The sequence below is a fragment of the Marmota flaviventris genome, chromosome 8 (assembly GCF_047511675.1).
Source record: "Marmota flaviventris isolate mMarFla1 chromosome 8, mMarFla1.hap1, whole genome shotgun sequence".
Taxonomy (NCBI): Eukaryota; Metazoa; Chordata; class Mammalia; order Rodentia; family Sciuridae; genus Marmota; species Marmota flaviventris.
This window is the reverse complement of record NC_092505.1, coordinates 11,003,631-11,024,153: the sequence shown is the minus strand read 5'-3', so window position 1 is coordinate 11,024,153 and position 20,523 is coordinate 11,003,631. Positions and strand designations below refer to the sequence as shown.

The following is a 20,523-nucleotide window of genomic DNA, read 5'->3' as shown; positions in this document are numbered from 1 at the left end:
TTTGGGATTTAACATCTTACTCTTCCCTGGGACAGCTTCCTCTTTCTACTTCCCTATTTCTCTCTTTAGGGATAGGAATGTTTCCCCACCCCCAGCCTGGCCTGCCGTGGTATCTCGGAAGGAGAGGACTTGTTTTTATCGACAGGCTTACAGCTGCGGGAGTCTGCCTTGAGTCTCAGATGAGGCTCTGGACTTTTGAAATAATCCTGGGATAAGTTGAGACTATGAGACTGTTGGAGATGGAGCGATTGTCACTTAGGTTATGAAGACAGGAGGTTTAGAGGTCGGGGGGGTAGAATGCTAGGGCCTGGGTGTGGTGTAAGTGTGTCCCCGTGGGTTCACACGCTGGCATTTAATCCCTCCTGGAAGGTGTTAAAAGGAAATTTAATCTGATTATGGGTGTTTCCAAGTGGAGCCTCAGGCACCAGGCGTGGTGGCGCAGGCCTAATCCCAACTGCTTGGGAGGCTGTGGCAGGAGAATCACAAGTCTGAGACCAGTCTGGGCAGCTCTGGGAGTCCCTGTCTCAAAAAGCAAAAAGGGCTGGGACTGTAGCTCAGTGATAAAGTGCCCCTGGGTTTAATCCCCAATTCTATAAAAAAAAAAAAAAAAAAAAAAAAGGTGGGCCTTTGGGAGGTGATAGGATTAGATAAATTCATCCCAGTGGACCAGTGGAGTCTATGATTGAGTACTGGTGGCTTTAAGAGCAGAAAGTGAAAGTCCAGAAGAGACACACACATATGCTGTCCCCATCTCTGGCCTATTGATGCCCTCACCTGCCTCAGGACTCTGTCAGAAAGAGGACTATCACAAGATGTGGGCCCTTGACTTTGGACAAGAACTGTGAGCCTCATAAACCTCTTTTCTTTACAATGTCATTCAGTCTCAGATATTTTGTTATAGTAAATAAAAATGGACTAATATAGGCCCATACCCAGTGTTGGGAGAAAGCTGCTCTGTTGAGAATGTGGAGATCTGTTAAAAGGCCACTCTGGCAGATCCCCAAAGGCAGGCAGGCATGGTCATCCAGCTGCTCTGAAGTAGATCTGGGGGACAGGGCTCCTGTCTTCCAGGTGTGACTGTCAAATGAGCAGAGAGGCACATGTGAGGGGGTTCTCCACTGGCTGCTAACGGCACTCTCCTCTGCTCCGTTCCCCTGAGTGACCTGAGAGTTCCCGAATCTCCATTCTCCCTCTCAAATTACACCTGCTCATGTTTGGACAGAAGCCATTGGTTTCTTTGTGTTCAGGGTCCCCACACTTTCTGCCTTCTCCCTGCTACTGTCTTAGGTGAGGGGACCATTGCCTGGGCCATTGTAGGCATCTCCCTACTCTGGGCTGGCCTTTCTCCCCAGGGAGGCCAGAGGCATCCTCCCATCTCCTTATGTGATCTGAATTCCTTGGTTAAATAAGAAGCTCTTGGATCTAACCTCTTTCTGCAGAACAGGACTTCACTCTTTTTTTTTTTTTTTAACTGCTAACCTTTTTATTATTCAAGCGAGTTTCCTAAAAGGGCACTCGTGGGGTCCTGTAGGGCACCACGGGCTCTGTTTCTTCTGTATTAGGGGCTCTGCATTCTTCAGTGCTCCCCCAACCCCACAGCAATATAGGGGAAGGGCACCACTTCTCAGGCTCACTGGGTCTAACTTGGCTGCGTGTGTTTGGGGAAGCAGCAATAAGAGGTTGTCTCAGCTGCTCTTCTGGGAAAAGTTCCTTCAGCCAAGTAAGATCTGTCGGCTGAAGGATTTAAATTCAGTAGGTTGCTGCCTTATGTTCCTGGAAGGTGGATGGGACCTGGGTTCAATTTCTTTGGAAACGTAATTAGTCCAATGAAGTATTAACAGGCACCATGTCCAGGAGACAGGTTTCCATGGAGATTGGCGGATTTCTCGGGTCTGTGAATGGAGTCTGCGCCCCTGGGTAGCTGGTCAAGGCAGGAGGACCTGTGGAGCCCCTCCCAGCCCCTGCCTCTCCATCAGGCGTGTCTGTCCCTCACTCTTGGGGCACACGGGCTGAGCAAGCTCTGCCCTGCCTTTGTGAGCCACAGGCCAGACGCCAGAGCCCCTCTGCCTGTGCTGGGCCGCGTGCAGGGGTCCAAAGGGAAAGCTGAGGGTGGCCTTTGAGGACATCCAACTCGTCTCAGCCTCACCCTTGTGTGCAAACCTCAGCCTCGTTCTCACCTCCGAGGTGGATGCACCTCAGGGCATGCCTGGGTGCCAGGCTCTGCCTGTGGGTACATTTTCTTCGTTTAACTGGATGCTGAGACCATTCACTGGGCCCAGGTAAACCACACCTCAAGGTTTTAACCTGTGCATGGCACACAAAGTCATCCCATTATCCCTCCTGTATAAAGAGGTTTTGATGTCACCCACCTGAAAAAGTACACTCTTTGGACCTCCAGCTCCCCACAGAGACCTATCCACAAGTCTTGTACACTCCCTCTGGTGCCCGAGCCTCTGTAGTCTGGCCTCTGTGCTCCCAGCCCACTTGGCCCCCTTTGAGCTTTTCTCGCCTGCATCATCAGGGCTGCATCCCTATATTTGTCAGGCAGAGGGATGTCATTAAGATTAAATAGATGACATTGCCCCCTCTGTGAAGCCCTGCACCCTGCGCATTATAAGCCATCCTGGTCCTGGCTGACATCCTGCCACTCTGTCCCCTTTCCTCGAAATCTCAGGAACATCTTTTGTTCATTCAGACCCCCAGGCCTTTGCACAAGCTACTTCTTTGGTCTGGACTCTCTTTTTTAAATGTCTTTGGTGGTGCTGGGGATTGAACCCAGGACCTTGTGCCTGCAAGGCAATCACTCTACCAACTGAGCTAGATCCCCAGCCCATGGCTTGGGCTCTAATCCATGCCTTTGTATAGCTGGCCCAGTGTCATGATCCAGGAATCCACTGGAACATCCTCTCAGAGCAGTGCCCCAGCACCTGCCCGAGCAGCACCTTGTCACTGCCACCCTCCTCCAGCTACCCCTGGTTGATTTTCTTCCTCGGGTGGAAGGACTCCATGATGTTTGTGTGTGGCCCATCTCCCCAGAATCTGAGCTCTGCAGGTACCAGGTCTGTGGAACTCCCAGCAACGAGAGTGGCGCCTGGCACAGAACAAGTGCCCGTGTGAACCTGGAGACGTGTGAATGAACCGGAGTCCCCACCCCACCCCAGCACACAGAGGTGCCCACGCAGCTCCTGCAGAGAGATGGTCGTCTGGGAATGTGGGCCTGCTGTCACAGCTTCTAACCACTCATGAGATGCTGGAAATCTGGGTTTTCAGAAAATGTGAAATGTTCCAGCTTTTAAAACACCAAGGGAGCCAAACAAAACATGCCTACGGGCAACATCCAGGCCACAGGCTGCCAGCGTGTGTGTGATCTCAGCTCTGCTTTCCCGGTTGGTTCTGCAGCTCGGCCGTCCGGCTTTGAAGAAGAGGAAAGGGCTATTTATCCTCTACCCTAGACCCTGGCATGATTCGGTAGACAGACTGGTTCTCATCATCCGCCTTTAGGAGGGTGTTCTCCAGTTTGCATCCCGGAACATCTGGTTTGAGAGGGTGGCTGGCATGCATTTCCTCTCGCATATAAATGAAAGTCTGGCAAACCCCATGTGCTTCAGGCTCAGGGTGTCACACATCACCAAGAAGCCCCCAGTGGTCAGGGACGGCTTCGGTTTTCACAACAGTGAAGTGTGGCTTTAAGATTCAGACACTGAGGGAGAGAGCATTTCTAGGCCTTTCTAAAATATCCTCATCCTCATCACTATCATCATCATTTTCCCCTTCTGTACCAACACTGCAATAATACTTAACAGAAACAACAAAAAGATCCAACTGCACACTGGTCCAGATGATAACGTGTCTATTCTTTATTTCTTCAAAGTCCTGCGGTCTCAAGCATCATGGTAATTTGCATTCTGCTTTTTTCGTTTTCCTTTGTCCTGGGTGTTTTTCCAGGTGACCAACAAGGTCCTAACTCTGTCCATCCCTCCCTACCATCTTGTTAAAGGAATATGTTACACACTCATTTATTTAAAAAAATTTTTTTTTAGTTGTAGATGGACACAACACCTTTATTTTGTTTATTTATTTTTATGTGGTGCTGAGGATTGAGCCCAGGGCCTCGCATGTGCTAGGCAAGCGCTCCGACACTGAGCCACAACCTCAGCCCCTACATTATACACTTATTTAACCATCGCCTGGTGGCTGGATAGTCTTGTTGCTTCGGACTTTCAAAATATTCTGAGTAACGTATAATGACTTTGTGTTTGTAGCTTTTTCTTTCTCCTAGATTATTTTCTTGGGAGACATTCTCAGACATCTTCTACCGACGAGGGCATGGGTGTGTTTACAGTTCTTCATGAGTATCATCAGAGTTCTTTCCAAAATCTTCTCCCTACCACCTTCTGTGTGTAAACAGTGAGGCACAGCTGCGGCTTTGCCTACAATTCTGGCAGCCGTATGTGCGATTTTCCTGGATGTTTCCAATCTGAGAGGTGTAAAATGATCCTGCAACACCGTTTTCGTTTGTTTCTTGAATTATGGATGACCTTGAACATTTCCCCATGGTTTTGAGATTCTTGTGTTCATATTTGCACACATGATCTCTGCAACCTTTTTCTTTTTTTTTCTGTTGGGATTTTTATTGATTGATAGATCGATTTTACAAATTTTTATGGCCTCTTGGAAGAGTACAGAGAGTAGCCCTTCGTGTGCTTTTCCTGCAGTCTATTATTTCTGAGGTTGTAGTTCTGGTTCATTGTGCAGGGCTGGTACCTTTTTCTATTCCATGTATATTGTATGCAGAACAAATTTCAGAGGAAGGGACCAAGTGGCTGTGTAGAGGGGCCTCTGGTAGAAGTCAGGATGTGTGTGCATGTGATCACCAAGTTATGAATGAGATGCCATCATGCCCCTACAAGCATCCCCAGGGCTGCCTGGCTGTCGGGACCCTTCCAAGGGGACACATGCTCCTACTGAACGTTTCCAAGAATCTGAGGGTACTCACTCCTGCCTCAAAACAGCCTCTGTCCTGGGTGCAGAGGGGGGAGGGCAGTGCCCCCGTGTTCTGGGCATGATGTCTTCAGCTGCCCCCTTTGGAATTGCATCAAGACAGCCAGGCATGGGGAGGCAGGCGTGAAGTGGTCACAATGGGTCACACACCACACCCTTGTCTTGAACAGAGCTTCCCAACCTTCTCCCATCATCCCACACACAGATGGTTATATTTGTGTGGCACAGCAGAGTAAAAGGTAAAGATACAGCTGCTCAAGACCAAAATCAGGGGCGAGGGCAGCCCAGGCCCCTCAGGGAACGTCCCAGCATGTCCTGCCATTCCCCATAGAATCCAAGCTCTGCTCCGAGGCCACACGCGACCAAAGGGCACAAAGACTACAGAGGCTGGGCTTCTCTCAAGGCCCCCAGACTTACCCTAAACCCCCCTCAGGGTCCTCCCAGCTCAGCTCTGTCACCTAGTCCGGGGGCATTCCCACAGTTTAGGATTCTGTTACCCCAGCCATCCATTTCCAGGTATCAAAATGCATGTCCATTTTCTATGACTATGTAACAAAATATTCCAAAATTTTATTGTTTAAAAGGAAACATGGCATCTGGCTTCTCCCAGGAAGGTTATGCAGAGAGCAGTTAGAGCTGCCTACTCTGACCTCAGCCACACTCTCCTGGGCACACAGACCCTCTTAGGGTTTGTGGGAAGAGGCTACACCGGGAATCACCTTGGAGGCTGTTTTGGGTTACTTTGTCTTCTTCCCCTCCAAAACGCATACATTGAAGCCCTAACCCTGTCCCTCAGAATGTGGCCTTATTTGGGGATGGGGTCTTTAAAGAGGTGATTAAGGCAAAATGAGGTCATAAGAATGGGCCCTAATCCAAGATGACTGGCGTCCTTCTAAGAGGAGGTATGTCCAGAGCGATGGCTGTGTGAAGACACGGGGAGAAGACGGCTATCGGCAAGCCAAGGAGCCAGGCCTCCGAGGAAACCAGCCCCGCTGACATCTTGATCTCGCTCCCCGCCCCCAGACACACATTTCTGGTATTTAAGCCGCCCAGTCTGTGGCACGTGTCACAGCCGCTCTCCCAAACCAACACAGAGGGATGTCCACACTCTAGAGTAAAAAGGAAGACCGAACAAGCCAGCGTGAGACCTTCTTCAAAAAGCGACATCGTCCTCTCCTGCGGGATCTGTCAAGAGACGGATCTGAGTTCCTTTAGACGGTGGCTTGCCCAGAGGCATTTATGAAAGGTCTTGGAGCGACTCGGGCCCATTGGAACTTAGGCCTCATCCGGTGGAAGGGAACCGGAAAGGAAGGCATGAAATCGGTGGCTCCTTGTCAGTCCCCAGTGAGCATTAGCCGTGAACATGAGCACATGGCATTCACACGAGAAGCGTGAGCCTTCCCAAAGAAGGAGGCCATGGGATTCAGAACTGAGCCCGGTGGGCCGTCCACGACGGGGCGTCACTTCCTGCTGCGGTTACATTTTCTGGGAAGGATCCAGGGATTCTGCTATTTCCTTAATAAAAGGACGGGCCCCAGAGGCGGGGCTCAGGCTGTCCCAAGGCCAAGTGTGGGCAGGTCTGGGCGTTTCAGCCAAAGATCAGGGGTGCCAGGAGCTCCCACTGCCAAGACGGGCCACTTCAGAGCAGCCAGCCCAATTATCTAAATAAACACAGGCTGTACAGAGCGATTAACTGCAGTTTCAGTGTTCAACAACTGCCAAAACTCAAAGCTGGAGTGGTTGAAGACCTTGTTATCACACGTATTGGGGACGGGAGGGGAGTCTAGTCAGCCAGCAGCACAGGGCGCAAAGCAGATCAGCGTGGGAGGGAAATAACCCTGGACAGACATGGCAAAACCCTGCGAATGGGTCAGAGCTCAGTGTCAACAAGGACCTGGTCAAACCTGAGTCAGACCTTAATCACCTTGGGCCATTTCCTGAAACCACACTGTGGGTTCTTTCACTGAGATAACTTCTTTCACTCCCACGGAAACCTGTCCACTGCACCAATGGCCCCAAGACCTCCCATCAGCTTATTCCCGGGAGTCCTTATTTCTCCTACTGTGGATCATGGATCAAACCCAAGAGTGCTTTACCACCGAGCCATCTCCCCAGCCCTTTTGATTTTTATTTTGAGACAGGGTCGTCTTGCTGTGTTGCTTAGAGCCTTGCTCAATTGCTGAGGCTGGCCTCGAATTTGCAATCCTCTCGCCTCAGCCTCCCGAGTTGCTGGGATTGCAGGTGTGCACCACTGTGAGTCTTTTTCCCCCCTCTTCTTCTGTTAGCTTTAAAGAATATGGTCTGGCACATTTATCCACAAAGCTCTATGAAAGTACAATGTGTAGAGGACACTTGTACAATTCTGGCAGTGATATGTACCAGAGCCAGTTTTCTGGATTCTAGTTTGGAGTCTGTGACTCAAGCCCTAATGTTTTTAATACCCTCTGACAAAGGAATCCAACACCAAGAACTCCTACAGAAGCTACCATGCTTATGCTTTATGGATGTTGTCACATCCACAAAATAAAAAAAAAATTAAAAGTGCAACTCTTTTAAGATAATGCTTATGTTAAAACATTCACAAATATATTACTGCGTAGGAAGGAGTATCATCCATGGTGAAATGATGTGCGGCCATTGATGGAGGACTTTCACACACAGAAAAGGGAGGAATGTTCTTTAAGGGTCAGTTTTTATTCTTGATAGCAGGATTTATTGGAGATCTTTTTTTTCTCCCGGTTTTGGCTTATCTGTGTTTTTTAATATGAAAAATTAACAGAAAAAAAGAGGAAACAAGAAGAATCATGTTTTAAAACATTGACCTTCTAAGAGTGTTGGTAATTCCCCACACAGCCCGCTGCACTGGGACCCGCGCTGCACTGTGCTTCTCTTTGACTGTCATGGTCTGGTGGGGGAGGGGCTTTGGGCCGCCTCAGGCTCCTGGACTGCAGTTGAGCTTATTTGAGGAGAAACAGAATCTTTTGTTTTTCCCAACTGGTAAATGTGCTCAACCAAGAACCCCAAATAACAACCAGACTCCTAAAGACAACAAAAATATCCTTAATCAGCCCTGTACGTCCACAAAGCAGTAAAAAAAATAAACCGCAGGAACATCGAGAGGATGTCTTTACTCTAGAGAAACTTCTCATGGCTTCTGGGGCAAGTTAAGTTTTACAAAGAATAGTTAATATAATATGTACAGAAAATGTTACGCTATGAAAAAAAAATGCCTCCAAGAGACTTGCTACTCAAAATCTGTCTTCTGTCCAGGCATGAATCTTATCCTACTTTTTGAGAAAGTTCATTTTATACTTTCTTATTTTAAAGCAATGTTAACTTACGAAAACTTGGAAAGTACCTTAAAATCCATAGGGGTGAGAGGGAATCTTGCATCATTCCCTCTAACAAACAATATCCTCTATGACCGTCTTTGTGAATCTCCTTCCATTTTTTTTTTTTCTATATACAGGTCTTAATATTTACTTCTGCACAACAGACCATCTATGCTTCTTTTCATTTCACAGGACCAAAGAAGGAGTATAATTTAGACTATCAGTTGTCAAAGTCCTCTAGGCCTATTTCAAAAGTCCCACTTTCCTGTCTGTTATCAGTTCCAGTTACTATAACAAAATACCAGATATAATCAACTTGTAAAGGCAGAGAGGTTATTTGGGTTCATGTTTTCAGAGGTTTCAGTGCATGCTTGGTTGGCCTTGTTGCTTTTGAGGCTGTAGTGGGGCAGCACATCATGGTGGGGAGCACATGGGATGGCAAAGCTGCCTACCTCGTGGCCTGGGCACCAATGAGAGAAGAAGAGGAAGGGGCTGAAGTCCCGTCACCCCATGGAGGGCACACCACCAATGACCTGAAGACCTTCTACTGGGCCTACCGCCCACAGGTTCCACGTCTCTCAATAGTGCCAGCCTGGGACCAAGCCTTTAGTACATGGCTCTTTAGGGGACGCTTAGAATCTGCACTTTAACACCATCTGAGTAAAGTGGCCTGATGAAGACGAAGGTGACGGGAAACAGTGGGTACCAGCATCAGACATTGTACTTGAAGGGTTTCACTTCCTGTCGCAACCTTGAATCATCTCCCAGAACCTTTACTGTCCGAGTGGGAAACTGAGGCTTCAGCTGGCCCGAGGCCATGCCCTTGGCCACTGCTCTGTTCTGCCCCTTGCGGCTGCTGCAGGTAGATGACATTCAGTCTAAACCACGGCCGTCTTCTGGGGACGCTCAGGGACAGCTGAAGAGAACACCAACATTATGTGGGCCTTCAGGTCACAGTCGCTTTGCACCAGCCTCGCGGGACACCGAGCGCTGGGTGGGCAGCGGGGGAGCACACCCTCTCCTTCCCCAGGGCTCTCGTCTGGCAGGACATTCCTCTCAGCACCGCAGAAGCTTGACCACGCTCAACCCAAGGCCCAGCTCCATCCAGCCTCCCTTTCTGTGGATCTTCCCCCGCTGTGCCCCGGCCCCTTGAGGAGATGGGACAATCTCTCTTCTCTGTTCCTTTCCTTGGGTCCTTCATGGTGCCCCGCATCCTCCTCCCAGCCCCACCTCTGCAAACAGTCTCTTTATTAAACCTTAACTTGAGCCTTGGGTGACTCAAGGACCCGAGTGATGCACTCCCCACTGCACCGCTGGCTGAGTGTCCCTTATCCAGGTGCTTGGGACATGGGGTCTTTTGCATTGGATTCTGCGTTTTGGATTTTGGAACATTTGCATATATATATAAAATGAGATACCTTGGGAACAGAACCCGACTCTGAACGTGAAATTGATTTCTGTTTCATAGAAAGCTTCTTCGCAGCGCCTGGAAGTGATTTCATACAATATTTTAAATAATTTTGTGGAGGAAACAAAATTTCACGGTATGAAATTTTCCACGGGGTGGTCACGTTGGCCTTCAGTCAGTTCAGATTTTGAGGCATTTTGGATCTCAGATTTGGGGATTATGGATGCTCAACTTGCAGTAGAGGTGAACCTGCTCTTCCCAAGGATGTACTTGACATTTCTGGCACTTGGTGTAGACAGGCTCATAAAACAGTCTGTTCCAGCTTTATCAACTTCTTGACTTGCTCTGGGTACTTGTCACCCAGAAGGAACCAAGAGAGGAGGCTGGCAAGTTGCCTCCTTTAGGCTGGAGTATTTTGAGGCCGGCAGGGAAGGAGGGATTCACTCCAAGCCCAGGGTGGATTGCTGAGGAGAGCTGACCCACGCGCCACTCAGAAGAATGACAGTTGAACAAGTTCCCTGGAGACAGCTCTTCTCAGCCCAGATTCAAACGTACAGATCAGGGGCTCCCCTTCCCCCCCAAACCCCACATTCTAGAGCCAGATACATGGGACGTATGCATTGCCTGATGGGCCAGGCTGCTTATTTCAATGCACTAGTTCATTTGTAAAATACCTATTGGTTGAGTTCCTGCGGTGTGACCAGCTCCCTAATTATCAGGCATATAGACCAGAACCTTCATGAATATATCCAAATCCTTCCTTTTATAATAGTCCTCACCATTAGTGGTGATGTGTATACAGTTATCTCTCAGTATCTGCTGGGGATGGCTCAGGACCCTTAAATGAAATGCTGTAGTATTTGCATACCGACTATGCATGTCCTCTGTAACTTCAGATCATCTGAAGGTTACTTCTGCTGCCTAATGTGCACCACTTCATTCCTGTGGACTCAGCATAGCACTCAGAGTGCGGCAAACTCAAGCTTTGCTTTTTGGAACCTTCAGGAATTTAAAAAATATTTTCTACGTGTGGTTGTTTGGATGTGAAACTTGGAGATACAGAGGGCCAAATACATATATTTGATCGTCTTTTCCTAAAGGTCGTTGTCTTTCCAATGGTTACAGTGTTTAGCCACTGGAGATTTTAGTGGTTAGCCATAGAGATTTCTTTTCGACCAGACTCTTTGACAGCTCTTCAGCTGACCCAGAGATGAAAGTGGAGCGTCCATGAAACGTGCTCCTTCCCTTTACTTACCCTGTGTAGTCCCCAAGCTGCTTCCTGAGAATGCTGGGGCTCCTTGGAATGGAGTTGATGCCAGCATCCCTGGCAAAGGAGCTGCCATTTATTGATTGAGCGTCTGTACTGGCCCGTTTGATCACATTCATTAACCTCTCTGTGGATCAGCCATTGAGGTTACTTGTGCCCTGAATCCCTCCATTACTTACTTTTTTTCCTGACCCCCTTTTTTTCTCAGCAGATGCATTTATTGATTTGTGATTTTAGCTTCAGGTTGTTTTCTGTTACTATAAGAAAATACCACAGACTGGCTAATTTACAAAGAATTTAGCTTACCATTCTGGAGGTCAGGAAGTCCAAGGACATGGCATCTGGTGAGGGTCTTCTTGCTGTGTCATAACACAGCGAAGGGCATCGGGACAAGACAGAGCAATCGTGCTAGCTCAGGTCTATCTGCCTCTTCCTATAAAGCCATTAATGTCATCATGGGGGCCCCACCATGATGACCTCACCTAATCCTATCACCTCCCAAGGCCCCACCTCCACGTACCATGGACATATGAATTTGGGGAGTGAGTATACAGCACACAGACTCTGGGGGACACCTCCAGCCACAGCACAACCCCACCTGGCTTCTGTGCCAACACTGTGGTTTCTGTAAGACCTCACCCATCACCACCCACAGCTGTGCCTCTGTGTACGCACAGCCAGCCCCACCGGAGGAACTCACGTCCCCTGCCATCTCCAGTGCCATTCCATGCCCACTCACCCACAGTGAGGGTTGGATCATGACAAACTGTCCACTTTCGTCCAGGGTCATTTGTTCACTCCACACACTTATGGGCCCTCCCAGAGCCTGACCCACGTTTTCCGTGGCCCATTCTGAAAGCACCAGATGAGCATATCCAGGGCACGCTTCTTCCCCCCACCCACTGGCTCTCTGTTGGCCTGACTGTCCACCTCCTGCCCCACTGCCCCTGGGCCCTGGCTTTCAGAAGCTGCAGCCACACCTCCCCTCCTGCACCTCACCTCCCTTCATCAGGTATCCTCTTCCGTTTCACTTTCGTCTCTCTAATCCTCCTGGCTCCTCATGTCCTGCATCAGATGGGAGTGTGTGAGGAAGAGGAGGGGGGAGCAGAGGCTTCCCACTGAGGCTCCTGTGAAAGTGTCGCTACCAGCCACAGAGACAGACAGGCAGCAGGAATCTGAAAAGGTAACCTGGAGAGCAGGCAGGGGAGGGTGGTGCTGATTGGATGTTGGCGGGGTCATGTGGCGAGAGGGTACATTTGGTCCACACACCGGAGGGAGACGTTCCGCAAGTGCAGTCTGGGCAGTCATTGCTCAAGGTCTTCTGAAGATGGGCCCCAACTGAGAGCTGCAATCCAGTGGTTTGGCAGCAACAGGGATAGAATTGCAGCCCAGATGGAGGACATGGGAGAGAGAGCCCAGATCAGGGAGTGAGCTTGCTTTGGGTGGCAGCACTGCAGAGGCTCTGCGTAGAGGAATTGGAGACAAACTGGGGTAAAGGGCACCAGGGCGCCAAGGTTGGGAGGAAATCCTCCAACAAGAGCTCAGGCACCAGGTTCCAGAGACAGAGAGAAACTGGGATTGGCTTCCACCTCTTGGATGTGACAATTGTTGGTTCCTGTGATCCTCGGAAAGGGATCAGTTTCCGGGCATGGGTGGGACAGAGGACACTGAGGGGTGGGGAGGTGCAGCAGAGGCAAGGGGCACAGCAGGCCCTTTCCAGAAGGAGAGAGACCAGGCTGGAGACAGGCCTGGGTAGGGGAGGGCAGGGGGTGTTGTTAGAGAGGAGGATAGAGGAGCTTGTCCTGTAAGATGTGAGCAGACACACACACGACTCTTGCTTCTGTTCCCCTGACCACCAGCCCCTGGGCTCCCCAGCCTGAGCCTGTCCTCGCCGCCTCCACATCTACACATCCTCTTGAAAGCCCCTTTCCATCTTGAATGCAGGACGGTATTTCTTGTTTGCAAACTGCCCATTCCTACGGCTTCCTCGATCATGGTCAACAGCACCACAGTGTCCCAGTCCCACAGCTCAAGATCTGCCCTTGTCTGGAGAGCTCCCTCACCTGCGCTCCACCAGTCACCTGGAGGACAGAGCTCAGAGCTCAGTAGCGTAGGCTCAGGAGCCTTGGCAATTTTCATGTCCATGTCCCACTACTCTCTAGCTGTGTGAGGTTCTAGAACTTTCTCATCCCTAAAATGTGTGTGTGTGTGTGTGTGTGTGTGTGTGTGTGTGTGAGAGAGAGAGAGAGAGAGAGAGATCAAAAGCCTCTCTCATAGGGCCATTGGGAACATTAAATCAATCAACATAGGCTGTTAAGAATAGTACTGGCCCAATGTCAGCTGTCATAACATTATAACTCGGTTGAATTTTGCAAGGTCTCTAAAATTCCCTCCTTTTCCATTCCCTGCTCTTCAAACCCTCAGCTGCCCCCACTGTGCATATTTAAAATGGATTCCAGACTGTTGTCCCTGTCTTTATTTCCATTTCTCTCCAGGTCATCCTGTCCCCTGACCCCAGTGGTCATTAGTGTCAGGTCATTTCTTTAGGCTACCAGTTGCTTGCAGAAGGAAGTTCAAATGCGTTAGCTGAGCAGTCAGAGGCCGTCTCGGTCCTGCCCCAGTTTGCTTCATTCGCTGTGGCTGCCCCACCCACACACTTTTGCAGCTCACAGCCAGCCCCTGGGTTGCTCCTGGTCCTCTCACCTCTGTTCATACATTTCTCTCTGGCCTGCCTCTGCCAACTCAAGCTGTTTCTTCCATGACCAAGCCCCTCCCCACCCCAAAGCCTGTCTTGACCTCTCTGGTCCACAGTGATCCCTCTGGCTCTTGACCTCAAGGACCTCTTTTCTGGACCACTCCTTGCTGACACTCATTCACGGTGTCCCTTGGTGACCTATTAGACACTGGTCTCCCATATGGGTTTTGTCTATCCAACTCCACTGCACATCCTGAGAAGGCAAGGGAGGGGTCTTCTTGGGTTTTTTTTTTCCAACCGTACATAGCACAGCACATCATCCTCTATAGGTATAATAGTCCATTTTCTGTTGCTATAATAAAACACCTGAGACTGGGTAATTTATAAAGAATAGAAGTATATTTGGTTTAAGGTTTTAGAAGCTGAAAAGTACAAGAGTATGGCAGTAGCTTCTGCAAGAGTCTTCTTTCTGGTTCTAATGCAGAGGGTTTCACATGGTAAGACAGAGTGATCCTGCTGGCTTGGGGTCTCTCTTCCTCTTCTTGTAAAAGCATGAATGACATTATGGGGGTCGCCCCCTCATGACTTCATTTAATCCTAAAGAGCTAAAGAGCCTCACCTCCACACACCACTATCAGATGATTTTGAGGGTTAAGTTTCCAACACATGATCTATGTATGGGGGACACATGGAAACCAGAGAAATCAGTGTTCAGTTAATACTAACTATGATGGCGTTGTGTCAGGGGGCTGGAAAACACATTTTTGTCTTTATTATTTCATTTCATTTATTCATCCATCAGTTATTTATTGGGCTCCTGCAGTGGGCCAGGCAGTAGCAGTTAGATGATAAACAAGAGAGAAGTATTCCTTCACGGAGCTTATGTCCATGTAGGGGAGAGAGAGTCTTAGAATAAACAAATTAAATATTCCAAAGAGTGGGAGAGATTGTAAACAAACCAAGAACCCCCATTCAGTGTTCTGCATGTTTGATCTGTTCCGTATGCAGGACCAATGACATAATTTGTAGAGTCCAGTGCAAAGCAGGAATTCAGGTTCCCCTTTTCAAAAGGGCATCAGAATTTCAAGATGGAGGGCCTTAAACCAAGCTCAGGGCCTTCCAGTACAGGACCACAGAGCTGGTGCTGCCCAGCTCATTAAAGAGCATTCAAACACCAGCCCATTTTTTTATTACATGATTTTTAAAATTTCTTCTGTTTAGACATGCATGACAGTAGAGTGTATTGTGACATGTTATACATACGTGAAGTATAACTTATTCTAATTAGGATCCCATTCTTGGGGTTGAACATGATGTGGAGTTACCCTGATCGTGTGTTTATATATAAACCTAGGAAAGTTATGTGCAATTATTCTACTGTCTTTCTTATTCCCATTCCTCCTTTCTTCCCTTCATTCCCTTTGTCTAATCCAGTGGATTTCTATTTCCCCCATGCCTTATTGTGAATTAGCATTCACATACCAAAGAGAACATTCTGTCTTTGTTTTTTTTTTTTTTTTTTTTTTGAGATTGGCTTATTTCACTAAGCATGATAGAGAAAATGTGGTGTATATACACAATGGAATATTATTCAGCTATAAAGAAGATTGATATTATGGCACTTGCCATGTTGAGTTCTTTAATGAGAATAAAGGATAAGCAGGGGAACTACCTTCATCTGATTTGAAGTCTGTATATGTACTTACAGAGATGCCATAGCTGGTGACAACCTAGTGTGGAATGAACCCTAAAGTTCATTTTCCCTTACAGACTGTGTGTCTTACTCCGCCTTACAAGTACTGTCCAGAAGGTGCTACGGGAAGCAGAGATGCAAAATCCCCGTCAACAATCACCATTTCGGAAGCCCCTGTCTGCCAGGAGTGAAGAAATACCTCACAGTTACCTACGCATGCGGTAAGAATGAACCCTGACCCAGCTACTCCAAGACGCTGCCTCTTTGGGAGGTGATGTGATTGTGTCAACCAAAGGAGTTTGCATGGAGCCAAGGAGCCAAAGGACTCCACTTCTGAGACAGCGTGGCCATCCCAGACGTTCCAGACCCCCTCTCTAGTCCTGATTCTTGTTTATGGCATTCACATCAGATAAGTAATAGAATTTTCTTTGGTCAGAGTTTAAGGTCGTAGCAATCTGATTGGCAGGAGGTGGGGGTAGGAAAAGGACTAGCAACGAGAGAGAACGCGGAAGTCACCGGGAACAGCGATTGCAATCTGGGTTCTTACGCAGCTTGAAAATTTATTGGTGTGTCATGCAAGTTCACCGAAGAATGGCCTGGCTCCTACTTAACCTTCTAGAGCTGCTCTGGGGCCCTAAATGACTAACTGTCTGTGCTGCCAACAGCTCTTTTATCTACGTACCCTCAGCACTGAGTCAACAGATCAAATGCTTACCCCAAATCAATTAAAAGGGTTGTATGACAGCATTACTTTGTTTTTCTAGTGTCTTTAAATAATAGAATGAAATACTTGCTTTGTTTAGATTCTAATTCCATAAAACTACTTAAAAGCCAGCCGTTCGTTATTCTTCTGAGGGAACTGTAGATCTCTACTTTGTAAGACTAATACGTAGATTTTTTTTTTAAATGAGCACAAAGCAAAGGAAAGAAAAGAGTTCTATAAAGAAGAGCTTGATACCTTTTTCCCCTGACAAACATCTCCAGCCTTGTGTGGTTGTTACTCTTGATACAGCTTTATTGAGATGTAATGCCCAAGCCACACGAGTCACTCATTCAAACGTACAAATCAATGGTTTTTAGTTGGTACATGGAATTTGCACAACCATCACCACAAACAATTTTAAGAACATTCTGATCACCCCCAAAGAAATGCCATGCCCTTTATCAGTCAGCGTCCCCCAACCCCCCGAATCTACCCTTATACCCCTGAACCCTCCCGGGCTGCCACCTGTCTGTCTTCAGGGATTCGTCTCTTTGGCACATTTCCTATAACTCGCGTCATACAGTGTGTAACCGTTGGTGTGTATTTTCACAGTTTAAGCATGCTGGAGCATGTGGCAGTGCTTCATTCCTTTCTGTGGCTGGTAAGACCCCCTTGCATCTCCAGATTTCTATATGCTGAACTAAAATATTCTTTCTCTAGTGTCAAGGCCACAATAGGTACAATGACATGACTAGATAAGTGTATTCCCCCAAATAGTAGCACCCACATTTGCTACAGGAAGGCTGCTTTGGCTGGCTCAGTCTTTTTTCCTGCACCGTGTCTAAAAAGCTCTGGGTGACCTGGAGAGCCCTTCCTGGCTGAGGTTCCCTGGAAGCTCAACATTCGTCACTGGTAGGTCCCAGACCTGCAGGCCTCCTCAGCTGGGTCTGAGTGAGGAGCGGGGCTTGAGCCTGCCAATGAGGTGACTTTTCCAGTATGTTTTCAAGCCAGGAGCAGCAGGTTCTGCCGGCCTGTTCTGCTAGGGCTGTGGCTCCCCTTAGCTCCTACCAAAAAGACGAGCTGAACTTCAGGACCGGGGGTGGGGGTGGGGGCGGGGTGTCACATGTCCCATTCTGCACATCCCGTGCCTTCTCTGTAGCCCAGAGCTGTGCCAGGTGCTCAGGGTTCAGTGGCAAACAAAGCACGTGGTCCTCGTCCTCATGAGATTGGCAGTCAGGGAAGAGACAGGCATCAAGGGACTCACCAGACAATCTGCAGGTGTGAGCGTCTGTACGTCCGATCGCTGGCCTTCATCAGGCATGAACCGCTGCTCTGTGGCGCAGCTCTGTGGCTGAGTTCTTGGGTCAGAGAGGGACAGGAGAGTGCTGCTTCAGTCTCACCTTTATTCATGCCATGCGTGTTTATTGCGTGAGTGACATGCCAGGCATGGAGGTGGGGGCTAGAGTGGAAATGGGGGTTCTATGTTATGGCGCCATGAAGGGCACTCAGGGAGACTCCAGGGATCAGGAGGGCTTCCCAGGGGGTGTGGTATCTGAGGCAGGTGTGACCACGTGTCGGGGGGAGTCTGCAGAGTGAAAGGGGGAGAAGGGAAGGGAAGGGCAGGCAGAAGGCAGGGCATAGACAAAGCCTGGGGGGTGAGCTCCAGCCTTCATGGGGGGGGGGGATGGGAAGTTCAAGTTTATTTGTACTTCACAGCACTGAGAAGCCCTGAAAGGTTTTCTCACGGAGCACAAGGAACTTGCATTTTAGAAAGAATATTCCTCCCCGTTTTATAGCATCATTTCCTCGCGGCTCTGCATTTCCGCCCTGCATCTGGGCTGGGTGGTTGACATCAGCACTGTCACATGCCCTCGCCCTGGGGGGGGTGGGGGGGGGCGGGGAGCCTTCTGCAGTTCCAATTACAGCAGCACGTCTGGCTGACGTCAGGGCACTCAGAGCTCAGAGCCTGTGGTCATTGATTGGATTTGGAGACACGTCATTCAAGTCCTCATCTTTAAAGTGCTGCAATATGAGGTCCTCGCTCTGTATTTTTACCATCAGCTAAACTGTATAGAGAAGCTGGATTTTGGGCTGTCCCAGTGGGAAGGCAGACCTGCATGGCTCAGCCAGCTCCCCAACCCCCGGTCCTCTCTGCATGGAGGGCTCCTTCCCATCACACAGGCCCTGGGTCCTCTTGTGGTCCAAGGGTCACCAAGGCAGACACGGCCAGCATCCCCACCCTGACAATTTCCTGGGGCCCCACAGCTCCTCCTGGAGGACTGGGGAGAAGACAGTGGCCACCGTTTAAAGGCCCATATACCGACCATCTGGGCACCACATAGTCTACAGTTACATCAAACCATTTTTGAATCTGATGTTAAGAATTATTTGAGGTCCTAAGTTCCACTTATGGAGATTTCTTTCTTAAAAGCTGCACTGATCCAAATTTGACACAGAAGGTTTATTTAGTCAGTCAATCAACCTATCAGTTGGTCAAGATGAGGGTTTTGCCCAAATTTAGCAAACCATTCACGTCCATTAGAGTCTGGCTTCAGGCACACAGATTCAAGAGGGACTTCCTGAGGAGGAATCACTTTGCCATCTTTATGATCCTTTAAAATAATCTTTGATCCAATTCCCAAAGGCTGGATGTGCCAGGGACAGTCTAGCACGGTGGAGAGAGTGAGGGTGTTGTGTGAACCACACCAGGAGTGGAGGCTTTGCCCTTCCTGGGGGATGGTGCCTCTTTGAGCCCTCACTTTCTATCTTTAGAAAGGAAACAATACACATCTTTACCAGGCTACTAGAGGATTGTGCTAGATGCATCGTTCAACCTTTCCACAACAGGGCCCAGCCATATTAGGCGCTCCATAAGAGCACTTTGCTGGTGTTTTCATGAACCTACCTGAAGTGGAGAGGAGCAGGTTTGAGAGATGATAATAAATCATACCCCAGTGCCTGCTCCTATTCTGAACTGGTTTGAAGAATCTGACAGGTGTGTTGACACCTGTTATTTAAATATCTTAAACTATTCTTTCAGTATCAGAGCCATTTTTTCATACTAAATGAGCAAGTTTCCTGCCATGACCTGTGTCAGACACAGGCGATGCCATCCCTTGAGTCTGGATATCCTGCAGAGCTCTTCCTAGAATGCCCTTCCTCTCTGAGCTCCTCTATAAAATTCTTTTTTCATAATTGATTTTATTTTTTAAATATACTACAGTGGAATGCATTACAATTCTTATTACACATATAGAGCACAATTTTTCATATCTTTGTATATAAAGTATGTTCATACTAATTCATGTCTTCATACATGTACTTTGTCTTGTTTTTTTTTTTTTGTCATTACAAATTCTTATATTACACAAATATACCACAATTTTTCATATCTCTGTATATCAAGTATGTTGACACCCAATTCGTGTCTTCATACGTGTACTTTGGATAATGATGTCCATCACATTCCACCATCCTTGCTAATCCCCTGCCCTATCTAGAATTCTTCTATTCCTCCCATGCTCCCCCTGCCTACCCCACTATGAGTCAGTCACCTTATATCAGAGAAAACATTTGGCATTTGGTTTTTTGGGATTGGCTGACTTCACTTAGCATTATCTCCTCCAATGCCATCCATTTACCTGCAAATGCCATGATTTTATTCTCTTTTATTGCTGACTAATTTTCCATTGTGTATATATGCCACAATTTTTTAAATCCATTCATCTACCGAAGGACATCTAGGTTGCTTCCACAGTTTAGCTATTGTGAATTGTGCTGCTATAAACACTGATGTGGCTGTGTCCCTGTAGTATGCTGTTTTTAAGTCCTTTCGGTATAGACCCAGGAGAGGGACACCTAGGTAAAATGGTGGTTCCATTCCCAGATTTCCAAAGAATCTCCATACTGCTTTCCATATTGGCTGCACCAATTTGCAGTCCCACCAGCAGTATATGGGTGTGCCTTTTCCCCCACATCCTCACCAACACTTATTGCTGTTTGTCTTCATAATAGCTGCCATTCTTACTGGGATGAGATGAGATCTTAGAGTAGTTTTTATTTGCATCCTCCATAAAATTCTTGATCTTTCACGCCTGTAAAGTCTCTGGCATTTGCAGAGAGCCAAGGGCCTCCTAAAGCCACATTTTGAGAATGAGCCGAGAGAAATGTGACAAGGAAGTGCCACTCCTGGTAGGGAGAGATGACATGTCCTGACTTACTGGTGCCAGGGAACCAGGGACAGAATTCTCAGGACCCAGAAGGGAGTGAGAGGTGGTTTGATTAGAAAGCTTCTTGTTCTGGGCGTGGTGGCCCACACTTGTAATCCCAGAGGCTCAGGAAGCTGAGACAGGAGGATCACAAGTTCAAAGCCAGCCTCAGCAAAATCAAGGCACTAAGCTACTCAGTGAGACCCTGTCTCTAAA

At 48.2% G+C, this 20,523-nt stretch overlaps 1 protein-coding gene across 2 annotated transcripts in view; it reads left to right on the top strand.

The window, feature by feature from the left end:
• The window catches only part of Eva1c (eva-1 homolog C), a 78,639-nt gene that overhangs the window by 48,067 nt on the left and 10,049 nt on the right, over positions 1 to 20,523 (top strand). For both annotated transcript variants that reach the window (XM_027929288.2, XM_027929286.2), the window contains one exon: positions 15,474 to 15,617. In XM_027929288.2, the coding sequence (XP_027785089.2) occupies positions 15,474 to 15,617 (144 nt within the window). The remainder of the gene's footprint in view (positions 1 to 15,473; positions 15,618 to 20,523) is intronic.